The 22,833-nt window shown below is 35.4% G+C and overlaps 1 protein-coding gene across 1 annotated transcript in view; it reads left to right on the plus strand.

Annotated features, from left to right (window-relative positions):
• The first annotated feature begins 408 nt into the window (after positions 1 to 408).
• LOC114669582 (extracellular calcium-sensing receptor-like) overlaps positions 409 to 22,833 on the plus strand; it is a 203,545-nt gene continuing 181,120 nt past the window's right edge. The window contains exons 1-3 of the mRNA XM_051922538.1: positions 409 to 614; positions 721 to 1,018; positions 1,164 to 1,973. Of these exons, the coding sequence (XP_051778498.1) occupies positions 409 to 614; positions 721 to 1,018; positions 1,164 to 1,973 (1,314 nt within the window). The remainder of the gene's footprint in view (positions 615 to 720; positions 1,019 to 1,163; positions 1,974 to 22,833) is intronic.

The following is a 22,833-nucleotide window of genomic DNA, read 5'->3' on the forward strand; positions in this document are numbered from 1 at the left end:
TAATGTCCAACTCTGTTTAGTTATGTCCAAAGTGCAGATGAGGGACACTGCAGTGATTTAGTTTTGTTCATGATACACACATAGGATACAGACACCAAAGAGGCAGCATACTTTGAAGCCAGGTCAGCTTGTGCATTGCCCAAAGAAAGACAGTCAGGAGAAGAAACAAGTGCTGTGCATTTGATTGCAGCAACAGCCTGAGCTGAGAGTATACCAGACAAAAGATTAGAAATGAAATGCTTGCCAATGGTAACATTAATAATTGATTATAGCAGAAAAAATCTACAGTATTGGGCACCAGAGAATACTGTATATGCACAAGGTGTTTTTTTCCAAAATAAATTAAGCACAGTGGATTCACAGTACATCATATAAATAACAGACATTTAAACAGGTGAGCTGTCAACCATGCTTGAGATGCTGCTCCTGGTGCTTATACTGTATGTAAATATCATAAAGGCAGAAGAGCCTGTTTGCAGTCTGTATGATGCTGTAGACACACCTTTCTTATCTAAGGATGGAGACATAATGATAGCGGGGATTTTCAATATTCACAACAATGAGAATACACTGGCTGGTTTTAAATCAAAACCCAACCCAGAAGAATGCAAAGTGTAAGTACACTGTAAAATAAACAATAACAGAATTGAACAATTAATAAAAAGATGAGTTTTTATTGAACTTTTTATTAACCTTTTATATCATTTCTTTTCTTTAAAGTTTCAATGAAAGAGAGTACCAGGCTGCTAAAACTATGATTTTCGCCATAGAAGAAATCAACAATAATAGTAAATTACTTCCTGATATTACATTGGGATACAAGATATATGATGCTTGTTCTTCTATCCAGTTATCTATTAAAAAAACACTGGCAGTATTAAATGACCCCAGAAGAAGTAAATTTAGTAACCTGCCTTGTAGCAGGGCTCCTGCTCCTGTCCAAGCTGTTATCGGAATGTCTTCTACACCGTACACACAAGCAGTGGCTTCAATAACAAATGCTTTCCAAATACCACAAGTAAGTTGTGTCCTTTAACCTCAACTTACAATGTTTATATACATACTGATATGTGTATATATATATATATACTGTTAACATCTATTGTTAATTTAATCAATAGATGTTTCTGAGCTAAATTATATGCTCATATTTGTTTCTGCAGGTGACTTTTTTGTCTTCCTGTGCTTGCCTAAGTGACAGAATAAAGTATCCAACATTGTTTCGAACAGTTCCAAGTGATTATTATCAAACCAGAGCCATGGCACAGCTTTTAAAGCATTTTGGGTGGAACTGGGTTGGGACAGTTAGAAGTGATAATGATTATGGAAATGATGGAATTGCTGGTTTTGCACAAGCTGCTCAGGAAGAAGGCATTTGTATAGAATATTCAGCTGTCATTTCATCTGTCATGACGCGACAAAAGTATATTAAAATCATACGTCTTATTAAAGAATCTTCTGCAAAAGTTGTTGTTGCCTATGTAAATTCAGTCCCAATGAAAACATTTATTGATGAGCTAGTACTTGAAAATGCCACTGGTTTACAGTGGGTAGGGATCCCAGGGTGGGTGACAAAGAGACTCCCTGCCAAGGAGGAATATTACAAAATTATGGGTGGAACAATTGGAATGGCATATACCAATGCTGTAATCCCTGGTTTACGGGATTATTTATTGAATATACACCCCTTCTGGAATCCTGAAGATTCTTATTTAAAAGAACTTTGGGAAGTTATCTTTAATTGTAATTTGAATTCTAAGGATATCATAAAAAATAAATGCACAGGAACTGAAAATCTGAGAGATATAAAAACAGAATACAATGATGAAAATGAATTTCGAGTTCCCAGTGGTGTATACAAGGCATTGTATGCTGTAGCACATGCTCTCCACAATCTGTACAACTGCAAGGATGGCCAGGGTCCTTTTATAAATAAGACATGTGCAGACAAGATGAGAGTTGAGCCATGGCAGGTGGGAAAATGTATTTTGTGCTATAATATATCAATATACTGTATTATTATCTGCGGTGGGTTGGCACCCTGCCCGGGATTGGTTCCTGCCTTGTGCCCTGTGTTGGCTGGGATTGGCTCCAGCAGACCCCCCTGACCCTATGTTCGGATTCAGCGGGTTGGAAAATGGATGGATGGATGTATTATTATTATTATCATTATTATTGTCAGGCAAAGTCATGCAGTAGGTATAACTGTTATGTTGCAGTGCTATGATTCAATGAGATGCATTGCCTTTCCTAATGGTCCTACAATTAAAGACAATGTCATAATTTTGATGATGACTTAAAAGTACCTTTTATGAATAAATTGTGTTTATGTACTGATTTGAACATGTCCTGTAATGGACTGACATACTGCATATTACTCATTTTCGTGTTATGCCCATATTTTCCAGGAGATTCGCTTTCTGCAGGATCTGTAAATAGTAAAAATACACATGAAATGGCTGGAAGAAAAACTAAATAGCATTATGTAATTTATCATTGTCATTGTGTTTTTAAAAGATCTAGATTCGGCATACACCTAAACAGTAACTGGCATGAACAAGTATTGAATAGAATATAATGGCCAGAGGTCACTCTGTTACATACATTTACAAACACTAATATCTGGTCAGTATATTGTAGATTTATATTTTACCTAACCTCCTTATCTTTAGAAAGTGTGAGGAATCAGGAGAGTCTAGAGAAAAGCAATTTGGAGTTTGAAGAATCTGAACAGTCTACACCAACAGTGTCAAAACAGTTCATGGAGGGATGATATGGGTATAGGAATTCATTTCAGCCTATTTTCTTAATTAGAAGACAATCCATCCCAAACCTAGTGGAGCATATTTACTGTTTTATTTCTAGCTCACTTAAGAATCCAATCCTTAATTGATTTTTCTTTTTTTTTACTTTCTGGTGTATGATGTATAGGGAAAGTATTGTAATTGTTCAAAGATTTGATGTCGAGATTTTGATGAATCTCGATGTTTTAGACCTCCCTGAGTCTGAAAATACCATTTTTGGAATTATGTCTGTGTTTCTGTCTGTGTGTGTGTGTGTATGTAAACACGATAACTTGAGTACGCCTTCACTTAGGGCAACCATATTTTGCATACAAGTATTAGGTACAAAATTTAGATTTCTATCCCATATTTGAGTATACAAGAAAGTCTAGGGGAGACCACTTCCGATTACTACTTTCAGCATCATTCAGAATTTTTTATTTTTTTAATCACCCAGTTAACAATCAAATGTGAAACTGTAAAAGGGAGCAAATGTTAATTTTGTCCCACTTGCGAGTTTATTACAAAATGTTTCAAAAATATTTGGGAAAATATAAAACAGAGTCGCTGAAGCAAGGAGAAATAAAGTTCAGCTCCACTCATCAAAACATTCTCAGTAAAATAAATTCCACATTATTAATATATAGAGTTAAAATAAATTGCCTGATAAGTAGGAGAAACCATCACACTGTAACAACACACAGCTGCAACAACTTGAGTTCTGCGGAAACTGACTTTGAGACCCCAGGGGTCGCAGATATGTCATACTTAAATTCCTACAGTAAAGTGTAAGACTAAAGTGCTGATCATTGTGCCTCTCTGCAGATCCTAATATAATATTTTTTTGCAGGTTTTACACTATCTTAAAAATGTTAATTTTACCACAATCTATGGAGACAATGTTTATTTTGATGCATATGGTGATCCAGAGCCAAAGTACGACGTGGTTAACTGGCAACCTGGCGAAGGAGGACTCATAAAATTTGAAACAGTTGGATTCTATGATCCAACTTTACCAGAAGAAAAAAGAATTCAGATGAATAATGTCGCCATTGTCTGGGCCAGAGGATACAGTGAGGTAAGATTGACTTGCAATTAGCAGGAATGTAAACTGAAAATTAACAGAATGGAATGGCAGACAATGTAAAGTCATCTGAATCATTAAAGAAGCAACTGGGTAGAATACAAGTGTGGGCAGATTTGTGGCAAACAAAATTTTAGGTAAATAAATTTAAAGCATTAAAACCAGGTTACAAAAATGTTAAATTTTAACACAAATTGGGAGGTTTGAAACTTTAATGTACACCTCATGGAGGAAAATAGGAGCTGTAGTGAACTCACTAGTATACAGAAGTCATTAAGAAGGCTAATAAAGTGTTAAGTTGAAATAGCACAATGTGCAAAGTACAAGTCAAAGAAGGTTACACTGAAGCTTTATGGCCACACTGGTGAGAGCTAAGATGGATTACTCCGTACTGTTTTAAACTCCATATTAAAAAATAGATATGGCAGTGCTGGAGAATTTCAGGTTAAAAGTGACTAGTCTGATTCCAGGACAGAGTAGTATGAGCTGTGACTAATAAGGACTTCAACGTTGTCAGTGTAAGCAAAATAAGATTAAAATATAATGTGATTAAAATGGTTAAAATTGCATCAAGAATTAGTGATTAGTGACCTGTTCTCTCCAGTAATCTGATCATAATGTTCTAATGAAAACATTGTTTTCTGTTTTTACCAGACTGTTTTGAATAGTCTATTTAGCATATCATGTTATCAATGAAGAAGAGTATTTACAGTTTAAATTTCTGTAAATTAATTAAATTTACAATTTAATTCTGTGGCCTACTTTATTCAGTGATGTTTCATTTTTGCCTTTTTATGAGGTACCTAAACATGTCTGTTCAGAAAGTTGTCTGCCTGGCACTCGCAAAGCAGTTCGAAAAGGACAACATGTTTGCTGCTTTGACTGCATACCTTGTGCTGAAGGGGAAATAAGCAATCAGACTGGTAAGAAGCAATATATGTGCATGCCTCATCAAAAAATTGCATACAATTTTCACAACTTCTTAATAAAATGCAGTTTTATGGGTAACTGGAGCCTGTCCTAGTAATAGGATTCAATCACACATGTGAAGTCAATTTAAAAACACAAATTAACCAGACATGCATGTCTTTGTGGACATGAGAGGAAAAAAAGTACTCAGAGCAAAAAACAAAACACAAACATACAAAAAGGAAGAACATGCAAAATCCATATGTAATAATGGAAAACAGTATTTGATACCAGTATACTGAATCTGTGAATTGAAAGCAAAAACTACTGTGGCATCATTCATCTACATTTTGCAAATTTTAGATATGATATCTATAGTTCAGTGTTGTGGGAAGTAGGTAGTCTGTTTAAGGTACAGTAAATTCAAAAGACAGACATTTCTCAGTGAATGCTATACTGCTTAAATAAATAAATAAATGATAGTTCTATATTAAAAATTAATTTTTGCTAGCAAATTTTCAATTTCATAACAAAAAGGAATTACGATATATGTATGGTGTAAGTTCTAAATAGGAACCAGTCAGGTTTATCCCAAAATGTAATCATAAACACATTCATTTGGACCAAACAAACGTACACTTCCCATTGCGAAACAACATTATATATACACTTAGGGAGAGCATGTGAACTCTTTATAAAACACTTCTTAGGTAAACAGGAGACTACGGTCCTGAAAAGGCTCAGTCCCATCTTATTGTCATGGTGAGCCTGACACAACAGTACTGGATGTAAATAATGAAATTAATACTTCATTAGAACAGCACTTTACCCCAGTTACAGCTTGTAAAGTCTTGCGATATGGAACTTTACTAACAAAATGATTAAAAAAATAAAGAACTTGCAGCATTAATTGGGCTCAACAGTAAAAAGCCGTAGTCTGCTTAGCTGTAATACTTTTAAACAGTTTTAAAGCCAATCATTTGTATCACTTCAGATCTGAGCGTAATTTAATACCAAGTACTACAACAGATTCAAACTTAAGAAATAATACCAAACTTTAATTCTTCTATCCTTAATTCAATTACACGCTAAAAGACGTCAGAGCTAATTTTGACAACATTGTGTGCACAAGGCAGGATCCGATCCAGATTCTGCACCACACTATTGATAATCCTAGTTTTTATTATTTATTAGATATATCTCATAAACATGTGACATCTAGTGTCTTGTTTTTAAAAGTAATCAACTTATATTAGCTGGTAACTCATGACACTACCTTCAGCTGCAATAATACTGCAAAACCTTAACATTGTTATGGAGGCATTTTGTACCATCTCTCCATGTTAAACTCCTTCAATTCAGCAATATTTAAGGATTTTTCATAATAAATGGTATACTTAATGACATTTTTATAGGGCTACTGTGGTATAGAGGGTCAGCTGCTTCAAAAAAAAGGGCCAGGTTTTAAATCCATAAAGCCGTGTCACTCTCCGTGGGCGCAATTGCACGGCCGCGGGGAGTTAATTGGAGTAGCCGGAGTGAGTCACATCTGCACGTGTGGGTGCGATCGTTCGCAATTGCTTCATTGGCTTCCTGCTGCGTCTGATTAAGACACTGCACCCACAAAGGGGTGTGTGTGTGTGTGTATATACAGGCTGGCACAAAGGATAGGGGGTTAGAAACCAGGATGTCGAGAAACCGGAAGGGATCGAGGAAAAAAGGAGGTTAAAGGACATGAAAGGCAGTCTTGCAACATACGATCTGTCCGCATGGAAGGAGGAGACAGCACAAGCTGGGGCCCTGCGAAGGAGTGTATGTCTGTAGCACTCTAGGGCAGGCATGTCAAACTCACTACCATTGGTGGGCCGCTTCGACTGCCATACATGCGTCAGCGAGCCACACTGTAACAAATACTATTATACAAACTTACTGTAGCTTTCTTTCCAATACTGAAAACTTTAAAAAATGTAACACTTAAAGTTTAAAGAAAAGCAATTTATTTCCATACAATCTCAGTACAACATCTTACAATTAGAGTCTTAGCCTCTTAGCTAGGTCCTTATATTATTATATTATATTCATTATATTATATTCATTGCTTATGTAGGAGTCTTACAGTGTGAGATCTATTTCTTTTGTCCCGACACTTGGCATCTCTTGTTAGTAACCAGTTCGTCAATATCAGGCTTGAAATCTTGTGCAGCTGCAACTTTTATGAGGGATGAAAGGTGCTCGACGGTAAGTCAATATGTCAATATGGTATCTTATGCACGGCGGATGGCCACATCCGTTGCGGACACTGCATAGCCGCCTCGTGCTCATGACACGCTTCTATATGCACATGTCCGTAACTTGAAAACCAAGTGGTGGCCCTTGATATTCTAATTACGGCAGAACGTTATAATACTGCATATAGCTTACTGCAATGACTCGTACTAATTAACAAGAAACACAATGTTTTTCAGCCACATTGCCATCAGCTGTGTCGTTATTTTCTCTTTCTATTTTATATTCAATATATATTGGCGTGGCGGCCCTGTGCAGGTGCACAGTTTGCACATGCCTAAGGCCGCATCTGCTGCCAGGCTGCTGCAGCCTAGCAGTTCAGTTGCGACGTCGTGGCTCATTAACATTGGACAAGGCTCATGCCTATACTAGCAGATGACGTTTCCGGTACCATAATGCCATGGGAAAACGCGCTTTTTTCAGAAGGCAGAAGTAAGAAAAGTCAATAAGTGACGCCGAAAATGCAGAATGATTCAATCACAAACGATAGTAATCATTTTGTACAAGTTTAGTGCTAACTAGGATCTGTTGTGTGTTTGACATGCCTGCACTAGGGGCCAGTTCACCCCACTGAATGTTCTGTTGGAGTGGGGTGAGCAAGGCAGGTGTCCTCTGGTGGATCTGAGGAGCGAGTATGTGAGCGCGAAGAATGAAGGGAGGAGAGCTGACCTCAGATGGTCTGGCAGTGATGCCTGCAGGCAGCCAAGAAAGAGGTCGGCTGAAAGGAGCTCGTAGCTGTTGAGTCTCTGCTGGCTATGTAAGTTATAGGTGAGCCGGGGAGAATGAGAGACGGGGGTGGGCTGAGAGAGTAATGAGAGAGACTGCATTTTAACTTCGGATTTTAACTTCGGATTTTAACAGATTTATTTATTGGTTTTTATCCTCACTGAACACTTGTTTTTATGGATTATTTATTGAAACCAGATGCACTGCACTATTTATTTGGACACTGTTTTGTTTGTTGTTTTGAAATAAAAGCACCTTGGCACATTTTGAATTATCCCCTGGCTTCATTAGAGAATTGTCCTCATTTGTCAGCTCATCTCTGTGACATTACCGATGGTGTCGGGTTCAAGAGCTCCCGTAAGGATGATGGGAGTGTGGAGGGAACCTGCATCATCACAGTTACATCTGGATTTTATTTTAACATATCTAAAATAGTTAATTTCCTCTTCCAATAGTCTTTTTTAATTTGGGGTGACTGTCCTGCCACATTATCCAGATATGCTTCGCCCAAAACAGAGATGATAGGACATTTTCCAGTAGAGTACTGACAAGAAAAATATTACAATTTATGTTTTTATAAGTGATATCAAATATTCTGTGTTTAAGACTATATTATGACATATCCATCATATGTAGATGGTTTGATGTTTTTATTGTTGAATGCATAGCTTGATTTTCAGTAGATATTACATCTGTGTGTAATACATCTGTGTGTAATGTTTCACTTCTGGCCTATCTGAAGACTACTTTAAAAGTCTGGGAAATTATTCTGAGTTCTTTTGGTTTACTGAACAATTTTTTCACTCCTCATACTCTCCCTCTACTCTATTAGTATTGGTAGTTAACACAGATAAAAACATTATGTTCAAAGCAAGAGGAGTCCTTCAGTCTTGCATTTTTGATAACTACTAGTTGGATTTTATGTTTTTATCTTCAAGGTATCTGTCCATTTCAAGAAGATCCAAAATTGCTTCATAATTTCTCCACTTTGCAACAGTGTGTCTAACTGCACTTTGGTGCAGACCCAAAGACTAATATGCAGATAAATATATGGCAACGATGAATTTCTCTCTAGAGAAATTATTTAAGCAGAGAAACCAAATTAAGTTTTTACTCAGATCAAACTACCCACTGACTTGAGTGGTCTAGTGAACAGTAAAGAAAAAGAAAATCTAAAATATAGAGCAATCATTGACAGACACAGAAACATGTAAAATGTGAGCAATGGCTCAACTTAACTTAGAACAACTTTGAAAAGTCTCATTACCATATTTTAAAACTTTGTTAAGTTGTTCTTTGTAAAGCAAATACTTTTTTGTAAGAGCTAGTAAAATAGAAAATCCTTTAGCCATTGTATTGTGGTAAGTATCTTTACATTCTTTACATTCAGCAAGATAAGATGGAATACTAGGAGAACAGTTTATTTTTCATTAAGGTTTGGGTTTACTCCAAATAAAAATAATTTAGGGATAATTGTGGTCTCAAATTTTTTTCGTAAACAAGAGATAATTGTAAACCAATGGGTTAAGTTTTTAAGCAGGGAGTATTTCCAAACTGTGAGACCAATGAAAGTATGTGATGGAAGACATCTCTCACATGTACACACTGTACATTTTGAGCAGTCTGAGTTGAGATAAATGTCTGAGAAGTACATTTCTATGTGGAGTTGGACTGTTTTTACACAGATTGACAAAGAATGTATTTTATCTAGGTCAGACTTTCATTCATTACATCAAAATATTATTAAACACTACTGATCCTGGGCAGCACGGAGGCGCAGTGGTAGTGCTGCTGCCTTGCAGTAAGAAAACCCGGGTTTGGTTCCCAGGTCCTCCCTGCGTGGAGTTTGCATGTTCTCCCCGTGTCTGCATGGGTTTCCTCCGGGGTGCTCCAGCTTCCTCCCACAGTCCAAAGACATGCAGGTTAGGTGTATTGGCGATCCTAAATTGTCCCTAGAGTGTGCTTGGTGTGTGGGTGTGTGTGTGTGTGTGCATGTCCTGTGGTGAGTTGGCTCCCTGCCCGGGATTGGTTCCTGCCTTGTGCCCTGTGCTGGCTGGGATTGGCTCCAGCAGACCCCCGTGACCCTGTGTTAGGATATAGAAGGATGGAGAATGACTGACTGACTACTGATCCTCAAGTTGTCTCAGATTATGTAGGCAAATTAGAATGTAATTTTTAGTGTGTTAAGGTAAGTAAAACATCTTATTATATTCTTTAAATGTCATTTATATCTGTTTTTAATATTTTTTTCTGTAGCCACAGTAATGATTTGTTTGATAATACAGAACATGTATGATACATAAAAGTATATTTATATATGTTATGAAAATATGATGGATCACTTCTCTTATCCTTCAATTCTGGTTTCTCTCTGTTTAACCTATGTAAATACCCTAAAGCAAATAACATACTTCTGAAAATGCAAGTTTATTCTTGTTTTACAGATTCACTTCACTGTATGAGCTGCCCTATAAGATACAGGTCCAGTAAAGAAAAAAATCAATGCATTCTGAAAGATACTGAATTCTTGTCCTTTGAAGAGATCATGGGCTCATTACTCGTCCTGTTTGCTTTATTAGGAGCTTTAATGACCATTAGTGTTGCAGTCATTTTCATCCTTTACAATGAAACTCCAGTTGTGAGAGCCAACAATTCAGAGCTCAGCTTTCTTCTGCTGTTCTCCTTAATCCTGTGTTTCCTTTGCTCACTTACTTTCATCGGTCAGCCATCAGACTGGTCATGTATGCTGAGACATACGATTTTTGGGATCACCTTTGCACTCTGCATCTCTTGTATTCTGGCAAAAACAGTTGTGGTGTTGATGGCTTTCAGAGCCACACTACCAGGCAGTAATGTCATGAAGTGGTTTGGCCCCTGTCAACAGAGATTGAGTGTTGTTTCTTTCACATTAACTCAGGTCTTAATTTGCACGTTTTGGTTATTTTTATCACCCCCATTCCCTCATGAAAATTTTGCATCATTCAAAGAAAAAATAATCTTAGAATGTGAGGTAGGGTCCATGGTAGCATTTAGTGCCATGCTTGGCTACATTGGATTTCTTTCTGCAGTGTGCTTCATCCTTGCTTTTCTTGCTCGTAAACTTCCAGACAACTTCAATGAAGCTCAGCTTATTACTTTCAGCATGCTGATATTCTGCTCAGTCTGGATCACTTTCATCCCGGCTTATATCAGTTCACCTGGCAAATACACAGTAGCAGTTGAAATATTTGCAATACTGGCTTCCAGTTTTGGATTACTCTTTTGCATATTTTTTCCTAAATGTTATGTCATATTATTAAAGCCTGAGCAAAACACTCGAAAGCATATAATGGGAAAAATGCCCTCAAAATCATTTTAAGAATAAGATGCAATTTCTATACCTGTTCAATGCACTGCATGAGTACTTAAAAGAAAAGGAGGAAAAATGAGATCACTTCTAATTTATTTCTATGTATTTTTTTCATTTATTTATAAAATAAACCATTTTTGTTCTTGAGAGTTTAATATAGGAAGTTCTGTAGTGTTGATCACCTTTACTTTTGGAATTTGATAAATACTGTGTGCACTTTTTAATATCTTCAAAGTATGAACCTTAGGAGTGAAAGAAAAGAAAAAAGCCTTAGCATTTTTTTTTGTTTGCTTTGCTTTGTTTTGCTTTTATTGTGCAGCTTCTTACAACAGCAAGAACGCAAATGGTATGAAATTTGTGGTTTCTTTCTAGATTAAAGAAATTTGAACTTATTGCAGCAATTAGTGCTGCTTCCTTTACAGTCTAGGGACCTGGGTTCACCTTGTACAATGGCTAATATCTTTGTGAATGTTATCCCACTTTCTGCACATTGGTTTTAGCGTTAATGTTCCTGGAATGGGCTCTGCCTCCCCATAAATCTCTACTACAGTGATATTTAATATTTTCTGCAAAGTCTATTAATGATAAGCCCTTGTGCTGCTGTCTTGACAAAGGCACTTGGTTTTGAAATAACATTTAATAATCCATTGTATTGCATTTTTAAAGCTTAATACAAAATTAATAAGCCATTTCAAGAACAACTTGTATGTTTTATTAAATAAAAGATATTTTAGTTGTGCACGAATTTCATAATTATAACATAAAGCATCTAAGCATTTTTTAAATTATTTTAATTTTAAAAATCAACATTATATACAATAAAGCAGATAAAATTTTCAGACCTTACATAACAAATTACTTTAATAATCAATATAGAATAAAAAGCAGAAAATTAAAAAATGAATAACAGAGAAAATTCAAAACCTAATAAAACAAAGAAGAGTTATAAAAGGTGGGTTTCGATTCTTGATGTTAAGTAAGATAAGTTTATGTGCTAGTCTTATGGCATAAGGATGAAAAAGGTGATTATTGTGTAGAGGAGCAATAGATAAATGTGCCCTGCAATAGTTTCATATTCTGAGTGGTTGGTAAACAACAGGATTATTGGTATATTAACAAAAGTTAATATTTATTGGAGCACAAGGTAGAGCATATAAAGAAGTAGCACATCAAGATTTAATTTCCATTGCTGATCAGCCTGGTGTAAATTCATTAATTTGTGCCAGTTTCCAGGTCTTTATGGCTTGTATATTTGCTACCCAATAATAATATTGAAAGTTAGGTAGTGTCATACCCACTTACTGCTTTAGGTCATTGTAGTGTCACTTTTTGAATGTGTGGATGTCTCGAATTCCAAATAAATGAGGTTATCATTGACTTAAAGAATGATTTGTTGATGTGTATAGGGATGTTTTGAAATAGATATACTGTAAAAGGATGTTCATCTTGAAAGTGTTGATTCTTCCTGCTAAGGTGAGATGGAGGGTGTCCCATCTGTTAATATCTTGTTTGATTTTATCCATGCAGTTACAAAGATTGTATTGAAAACAAGCTTTATATTTACATGTGATGAACGGACTGATTCCCAGTCTGGTATGATGTGCTGTAGAGATCAATTGGAAAAAACACAAATCTATTCAGATCAATTTTGAGTCCAGATGCATTAAAGACTAATGGTAATGGGTCTGATATATATATTACCATATTATCTGCATATAGTGATTTTTGCTGTGCAAGTCCTTTTATGATAATCTTCTTTATCTATGACATATTTTGAAAGTAAATAGCCAATGGCTTAATGGTTATTGCAAAAAGCAATGGTGATAGAGGGCACATTTGTTGAGTACCACATTTTAGTTTTGAAGTAGTCTGAGTTTGTGTTGTTAATACAAACTCAGGCGTCTGGACTGCTAAAAAGTAATATTATCCATGGAGATATATTTGGGCCAAGCCCAAATTTGTGCAATGTGGTGAACAGATAGTCCCATTCAACTCTATAAAAGTCTTCTTCTACGTTCAAAGGTAATAAGATCTCTGGTGTGTTAAATTTCAGTGGTCATTATATTACATTAAACAGATGCTGAAGGTCTGAGACTAAGTGTCTGTCTTTAACTGAAACCAGTTTGTTCCTGTGATAATTCAGAAAGAAGCACTTTCTCAATTATTCTTACTAAGGTCTTGGAGATTTTCTTAACATCATTATTCAGAAGTGAAATTGGTCTGTGTGATGCATGTTGTAAGTTCTTATGGAAAAAGATAATTAATACTTGGCATAAAAATATTTTTGTCCAGCTTCTTTGAAGCATTTCATAGGAATAAATTATACCCAGTAATTCCAAAAATATAGAATATTGTCACTGGTGATATTTTTGATAAGAACAAAAGATTCTAACTTCTCACTTGGCTTAAGAATAATTAAAAAAAAAAAAAAACTAAAAGCAATTTTTGAAATGCAGAATTAGACACTGCAGATATTTTTTCATTACTGGGTTCAATACTGGAACATTTTCTTCAGCAATATCATTGTTTACAAAAACACAGTAATGTATTTTCTCTTCACATACAACAATCAAGTTAGTAGAAAACACACAATCATTGTGTAGGGTTGTAAAAACAGTCATGTGAGGAACAAAAGGACGGCCAGCCCTGAATCTTATACAGCTTTAAAAAGTTAGTGATGTGTGTGAAGTCGAAATTCCATCACCTTCATAAGACTGCTCATTTGTATCATGGTTAAAAAATAAATATGACAGTGTTATTGCAAGAAGACCGTTCTTATTCTTTCTATAGGTTAGTTGCTGCGATTTGATGTGCTGTGTAGATAAATGCAAGAAGACACTAAGCTCCAAAATGCTGTGCGTATGTGGGGAGTCTATCCAATCTCTATCTGGAAATGGTGTAGGAACTGAATATACATTTTAATGTCCAGCTAGTGGATGATTGCTCAGATTAAACAAGGCTGGCTTCAAAACTTATCATATCCTGTGTGTTATGCCCAGTGAGAGTCTTAATTTTCTCCTTTAAAGTCCATTAATTCTTTTAGTCAATGGGTGATAAGGGATGCATAAGAGCCATTTAACTCCACTTCCCTTGACTCATTCTCGCAAGTCTCCCACTGAAAATGGTCCCTTGATCACTTCAGTGAATCCAAAAACTTGATTTCAGTGTTTCTTCAGTCACTTTATTAAATGTGGCCTTTGAGTCAGCTTTCCTTGATGCATATACTTACCACAGTCCAGAATAAGGACCCACAGCAGTCAAGACATCTTATCCCCTGTTTTCTTTTGGCTAGTGATCCAATGCAGTCCACTTGCCATATGTGACCTGGCCAATTTCCTATTTTAAGTGTAACAGTTACCTGCCTTTATGGAGCCAGTGTACATGGGGCAGTTTGTTACAGTCTTCAACAATCATTCTCCAGGTAGAAATGTTTTTTTTGAGTGGCCATACAGGTGATATGATGGGGCTAACAGCAATAGCTACTCCAGAATTTCCCCAAATACTTTACATCCACTTGGCAAGCAATCCTGTTTTAAACTTACTGAAGTAGGAATCCTAAAATGAATGTTTGAGAATGTCAAATATAAGATAAGCTTTTTAAACATCAGTTGCAAAATCAGACACTTGCGTGCAAATAATCTGCACAGACAGGAAGGAGAGAAAGAGAGAGAGTCAGGGGGTTAAAGAGAGAGAAGCAGAGATCAACTACCAGATGGAGCATGTTGGATGCCAGTTTTAAGAGTCAGGTCCTAAAAGAAGAATATGAAGTACATGTAGTAGCCTTATACTTTTTTGGCCATGTCCATTATTTTGCAAATGTTTTCTGGGGCTGCAGGCATGTTCAGTACTGATTGGTGGCTGAAATAAATACACCCAATTCTGGAGCTCTCGTTTGGTGTGTGTGCCTCGCTTCAGGATTCTTGGTTGTCACTGCACACTGCACTGCATTGTTTTAAGTGTGTGTTTTTTTAAACAAATGACAAGTGTTTCAGTTATTTCAGCAAATAATACATGAAGTACTTCACAGATATGCACAAACCCTTGTCCTGACATTAATCTCCCCCAAATACATAATAATGTAGTAAGCATGCACAGTGGTTTTGTCTTAACATTAGTTAGAAAATAGATGACTCAAAACCAGAAAGAAAACAAAAATCAGTGTTTTGAAATTGTGAGAATAAAAATTGTAAATGCTAAAAATCTTGAATTTTGTGTTAATGAATTATTTCCTTAGGCCTGTTTAATCTAAGGGTTCTGGTGCTGGCCCTCAACTGCCTTTTAGCCTTTCTAATGTCCCTTTTCACCTTTGTTCTTGTGGTCTCCAATGCCTAACAGATAGCAATGGCCTATTACTATTATATACTGCATACAGTTTTTTTTTCCTTTGTAAATACTTTTAGCTGCTTAATTATCTACCACAAAGTTGTCTTTAATTTGTTTCTGCATCTAACCTTTCTGATAAACTTGCCCTTCATTATATGTTAAACAGTGTTATCCCTGCCCCAGATATTCTCAACTGTCTCCACATTTAAAAGTGTATTCCAATTTATCTTACTTAGGCTTTGACACATCTGCTCAAATTTGTCCATACTAAATTTAAAGTGTTCTTGTTTTAGAATATGTACCCTGCTAAAACACTGCTGAACATATAGTATTTTATTGTCACTAAATCCATCCCCTGAAAACTATCTTGATTATTACAGAATATTAAATCTAGAAATTTAAAAAATAGTCATTGCTTACCTCCAAAAACTCTGCTCTTTGTAAAGTTAGCCCAGTTAGTGTTTGGGTAAATAAAAGTCCCAATTGACCATAAGATCTGCTTGTAAAAATAAGTTTATATTAGCTGTCAATGACCTTTTCCTCATTGTAGGGTGAGGTGTCAGCTTTCCCACCAATTGGAAATGTCACACTCCTTTCTGACATCAATCACTTTTTTTAGAATAGATTGGTATCTTTAAACCAGAAATGAGGTGTACCTTCCCTGTTTTAACATATGGCAAATGGACTGCAGCATAGTAGAGTTATTTTCCTATTTCTCTGTCAACTATGTGCAGTTTCAAAGTACTCCTTAATGATAATCTGTTTTGACTTTAAATCGCAAATCTTATGTTTTAACTAATTATTCAACTGGTACATTTTTAAATCTAATTGTTATAAAGCAATTAACAAAACCCAGTCAAGCTGACCTTCAGATTTTCTCCATCTTCTTCAATTAACTCAAATGCAACAAATTAACAGCTGCACTCACTGTACTAGCAGTAATGTCACTCTCTAGCTCTAGCCAAGCAGAGGGCAACACATATTTAGAAAATATATCTCAGTCTACAGATCAACACAATTCCTGTCATATATAATCACTAACATTGTTGGTATTACCATTGTTATTTATTTAACACTTTTTCTTAAACAAACAAAGCATACTGGTAAATGCACTGGTAGTTCTGTTTACTGTACCAAATGAAAGCCACAACAGAGACAAAATAACCATAACAAGAAAAAAAACAGTCATAGCGCAAATAATTTAATATTTACCTTGTATTAAAAAGTCAGCACAGTCTACAAAAGACTCTTCTTGGAGATCCCAAGATCTGTATCAGCAGGATGAGTATTCCTCAAGTACTGAGGACTCTCTCTTTATCTGCCTCTGTCTCTTTTGCTCATTCTCTCTCTCTCTCTCTCTCATTTTTTATGTATATATATATATATATATATATATATATATATATAAACTATATATATAGATTGAGGAAACCCCTCCTCACTATTTCTGCGACTTTACGTAGGAAGCCCAAATTCCCCATGCTCATCCTTTACACTGTACTTATAAACGTTAAGTATGTTTCATTTCGTGCCATGCCCCATAATGAACTTTCGAAAATTATGTCTTCTTTTTGGTGGTTCTCACCATTAAGCTGTAAGGAACTTTCGAAACTGACCTCTCCTTTTCATGGTTTCATTCCTTATTTCCATTAACAGACGATTTATTTCACAGCAGAGACGCACAAGGCCAGCCCCCGGTCCCCCTTTCTTTTTCCGCACGGCCACTGTCCGCACACTTACTACGTGGTTGGCTCCCTGCCTATATACATTAAGGACATCCCGCAGTCATGTGCCTCCTCACTCACTTCCTTACTTTCCTCAGCTAAAATAGAAATGTCTTTTTAAAATAAAAACTAAATTAAAACTAAAAATACACAATGAAGGAAAACTAAAACTAAACTGAATTTTCAAGTAAGGTCAGGAAAAATATAGAAATAAAGACTAATCTAAAAAGGCAAAACTATAATAACCTTGGTGCTCACTCTCTTTTTGTATATAGTGTTGGAGGATCATATTATTTCTTTTGAACAGACTAGGAAAACAGGAAGAAGAAAGGATTTTTTTCTAATGTAATATCTGTTTTGTATTTTTTTGTTTGCTATTCAGTTTTAGTGGCATCACAATTAATGGCATCACAAGTAGCTTTTCAGATACATTTAAATATAAATGTTCACTCACATGGAGACACACAGAAGATAGGTGACAACACTTTTACCCTACCAGAGCACAGGCTGGATGATGAAGAAAAGAAATGAATAGACACAAACACATATAATCCTCACATTAGATCTGTAAACATCAACGTACAAAGAGGCATTAAGCCAGCCTTGCGCCAATCTGTTTGTCTATGCAGCTTGTTTACTTCATTTGATTTAATGTGTTTAGTTTTAAATTAAATATTATTTAAATTATTTGATAGATTCAATTTCCAATTAATCATTTTTCTCTGCATTTTACTCTACATTTATTTGTGTACATAATAAATAGTATTTAACTTAATTTACTGGATTGTACATAATTGTACAGTATAATCGATAGTATTATATTGTAAAATGTTATGTTGAGATATATCCTATGGCATCACTAATGTGAAATTTACATTAAAATATTGTAAATACTATTCCATACCATTTTTTTATTAATTATGCAATTTTTCAAAAACAACAACAACAATGAAAACTATACACCATTTTGGCTTCTTTCTGGATAAATAACATTTATCTGGGGACAGTGCCTAGTAACACTAATTTGACAGATTCAGACACACAGGTTTAGTTCACGGCATGGCAAATGTCTATGTGGAGATTGTACATATGTTTTTTAGAACCAGAGAAAATTAAATATACTGTATTCAATGTTTTATTTCTAATTTTAAATACAGTACTCCTAAATATCTTTTTTACACAGTATGCATGCCTGTAGCACTCATTACACGCTTGTGTTAAATCAGGTGTAATTTTTATACTGCACATCTGCATCTTTCAGCTCTCAGTAGCACTGTAAAGTGCCTTTGGCCAAATAGAAAGCAATCTGGAAAGAGAAAAAATAAATAAATGAATAATTAAATGGTGCAGTTATTAAACATTAATATTGAATTTGAAAGGGTACAGTTTGAAAGGGTACAGTTTATAGTTTAGAGTAGCCAAAAATTGTACTCAAGTAAGAGTAGCGTTACTTCAAAATAATATTACTCAAGTAGAAGTAAAAAGTAGTCATCCAAAAAATTACTCAAGTAAAAAAGTACTTGGTGAAAAGACTTCTCAAGTACTGAGTAACTGTTTGATCATAATAAATGATTTATTTTTTAGAAATGTTGTAATATGCAAATTCTGCTATTTCCAAATAATAAAATAAAAAATGAGTAAAAATAGATAACATCTTTACAAAATAAAGATGCACAAATAACACAAAGTTCCAAATCTCAGTTTTTCACAACAAAGCTTTTGAAGCGAATACTTACAGTAGGTAACATGTACTGTATGTTTGAACAGTGCAAGCTACTTACAGTGACAAGATATATTGTACACTGACAGTATAATACTGCATATGCACTTGCCCTCCAAATAGCACAGCTGATAGAAAATAACATTAGAACAAGGCAGCAGGCCTGCCATACCTCAGAGGCCGAGTTCAATTCCCCGCGGGGGAGAAAGTGGTTTTTGTTTTGTTTTTTTTTCTTTTTAATCTCAAATGGACGTAAAATTTATAAATTGGTATGCACTGTCAGTTAATGAGATCGTTATATTTTCGTGTGGGATGCTCCGTTTAAAATATTTTTTAACAATTGAGACTGCAATTAACATGAACAAGTGTCCTTATAACTGTTATTTTTAAGATCCATAAGACATGCATTATTTTTAAGATCCATAACACACAGATAGAGAGAGCACTATGTAATAGACAGACAGACAGACAGACAGACAGACAGACAGACAGACAGAGAAGTCGCTAGATATATAAATAAACAGTGAAGTCACTGTATAATAGATATATAAAAAAACAGCTAAGGGGATAGATATATAAATAGATAGGAAGGAAAGGCACTTTATCATTGGGAGACAGAGAAACTGCTATATAATAATAAAACTACTGTTATTATTATATAGATAGACAGGGAGTTCACTGTATAAAAGACAGAGAAAGCACTACTAAATGAAAAATGGTACAGCCTTTTTATTAATCAACAGATACTTTAGGAAGGCAAGCAGATAGTGAGAGTACATGTAGATGTGAAAAGCACTAGACTGACAGATAGATACGGAAGGCATTGTATAACAGATACAAAACTGTCAGAAAAAAACAGGGTATACAGTAAATAATATACAGGCAGAGAAGCCACTAGATAGGTAGATAAATAGACAGACATAAAAGGCATTATATAAGACAAATAAATAGGAAAGGCACTATATACTAGGCAGAAAGGGAAACCAAAAAGTAATAATATTATTATTACTACATAAACAGATAGACAGGGAATTCACTGTATAATAGGCAGACAGCGACGACACTATATAAGAAAACAGACAGAACGCACTAGACAGATAGATCTCAGCATTAGGAATATATCAGTTTTATTTTATATATATATATATATATATATATATATATATATATATATATAGTATATGTGTGTGTGTATCTGAGATTTATGTCAATAAAATAAATGAAAAATGATTCAGTCTGTTTATTATTCAACACACGCTGCAGGAAAGCAAGAAGGCCATTAGAGTACATATAGATCTGAAAGGCACTAGATAGACAGATAAATAGGAAAGTCACTGTATAATAGATGTGGGAAGCTCTTTTTAAAATAATTAAAAATTGAGACTGCAATTAACATGAACAAGTGTCCTTATAACTGTTTTTATTTTTAAGTTCTGTAAGACATGAACTGTCAGGAGAAAAAAGATAGATAGATAGATAGATAGATAGATAGATAGATAGATAGATAGATAGATAGATAGATAGATAGATAGATAGATAGATAGATAGATAGATAGATAGATAGATAGATAGATAGATAGATAGATAGATAGATAGATAGATAGATAGATAGATGGATGTGAAAGGCAGTATATGACAGGTGCTGCAGAAAGGCAAGCAGGCAGTGAGAGTACATTCATATGTGAAAGGCACTAGATAAACGGATAGATAGGGAAGACACTTATATAATAGGTAGACAGAGAAGGCGCTAGACAGATACATAACAGTTTTAGCTATATAGTAGTTTCATTTTATATATAATGTACAGTATATGTATTTTACAACTCAGAGAATTATGTCAAAAACAAATACATATCATGTATCAATCGACACACGCTGCACGCAATCAAGCGGGCAGTGAAAGTGGAGATAGATGTGAAAGACGCTAGATAGACTATATACAACAGGCAAAAATAGCGACTACGTGATAACAGTATTAGTTATAATCAATGAAAGCATGAATTAATCAACAGAAATAACCACGATCGACATTTTAAACTTAATGATTTACTTAAGGAAAAAAAAAAAAAGAAAAACACCCCAGCACGTTTATGAAGGCAGACGCTGCAGGCATGCACTCAGAGTGGCGAAAAGCACAGAACAGCGCCCCCCGAAATGGAAGAAGCAGAGAATAGGCCGCATCAGTAGTGGTTTAGCACTACCATAGAGAATGAATGGGAAACGGTTTAGGGAGTTTTAGCTAAAGAATACATGGTGGCCGTGCGGTAGCCATGCATGTTTGGACTATAGCGTATATAATGGAAAAAAAGTAACGATTCGAGTGTTGCCCAATGTAGCAGAGTAAGAGTAGCGTTTCTTCTTCACAAATGTACTCAAGTAAAAGTAAAAAGTATGGTGCAGTAAAACTACTCTTAGAAGTACAATTTTTTTAAAAAGATACTCAAGTAAATGTAACGGAGTAAATGTAACTCATTACTACCCACGTCTGACTTTACTGTCATAAGTTTGTAGAGTGCTATGTTTTAAAGTCCATGCAAGACAAAGGTAGGAAACAAGTAAATAAAACCCGCTATATCCTAACTACAAGGTCACAGGGGTCTGCTGGAGCCAATCCCAGCCAACACAGGGCAGGAAATAAACCCCAGGCAGGGTGCCAGCCCATCGCAGGGCGCGCATACACACACAAACAAACACACCCAGCACACACTAGGGACAATTTAGAATCCCCAATGTACCTAACCTGCATGTCTTTGGATTGTGGGAGGAAACCGGAGTACTCAGGGAGAACATGCAAACTCCATGCAGGGAGGACCCGGGAAGCGAACCCAGGTCTCTTATCTGCAAGGCAGCAGTGCTACCCACTGAGCCACCCTGTAAATAAAAATACAAAAGTAAAATGTATTCAGCTCTCTCATCTTAAGACGAGGTCAATTAAACACAAATGGAATAGAATCAGAGACAGTAGAATAAAGAAATGTAGTTCACTGTAGTGTTACTTTAGCAGCATATTTAATTAAATAGATTTATAAGCCGTGTTAGTTATCAGTGAATCAGACTATATAAATATGTAAATCACAGACACAATCTCCGGAAATTAAGTTGCTTATTAATTTGTATATTGTACCATCCACAAATAATATTTAATAATTTTGTTATCATAACCTTTCATATATTTCATATTTTATTGTTCAGGATCCCTAATATGCTGTTAAAATTACATTTCAAGTACAAACATAATGCATGTTAGGTGCAAATTTGAGACAGCAAAATTGCAGCAGCCCTCAAGAATTTAAATTAGCCAGGGTAGCTCTGTGTCATCTTTCTACTGTAGACTGGATGAGTTATTATTCTATTGTGTCTTGCAAACTTACAAACATGCCCAGTTAATCACATTAGGTCAACTGAATTTTACCAGTCAATCTAACAACATTTCTTTGAGTATTATAGAAAATTGGTGCCACACACACACAGACATAGGAAGAAGTTGGAAACTCCACACAAAAAAAAACCCACTAAAAAAACAAACCAAATAAACAAAGAAGGCTTCATTCAGGTTTTCTTTATTTTGTAACGCCGTATATGAATTAACACCATATATAGATTCTAGCAGAGTTCCATAAGCCTGTCAAAAGACAATAAACAATTCTTATTTGGGATAGTTGGAACACTAGTGCTTGATGTGGAGAGTTGGGAGCAGCTTACAAGGTCACCTGCCTTTTGTGAGAATGAGCTGCCCAAGATGCAGGGACATCTTTTTTAAGAACTCTATTAAGTAGGCAGATGACTTCCAAAGTGAAGACTTGTCACAGCAATCTACACCTGCACTCAGCGAAGTGTGCTATGCAAAAGTAAACTGATTTCAATGAATTGAAGATTCATGGGTACAGCTGCAACTACGAGATGTTTGTCCTGGTAGCCCGACAAGTTAT

This window comes from Erpetoichthys calabaricus, chromosome 2 (genome assembly GCF_900747795.2).
Source record: "Erpetoichthys calabaricus chromosome 2, fErpCal1.3, whole genome shotgun sequence".
In the NCBI taxonomy this organism is placed as follows: domain Eukaryota; kingdom Metazoa; phylum Chordata; class Cladistia; order Polypteriformes; family Polypteridae; genus Erpetoichthys; species Erpetoichthys calabaricus.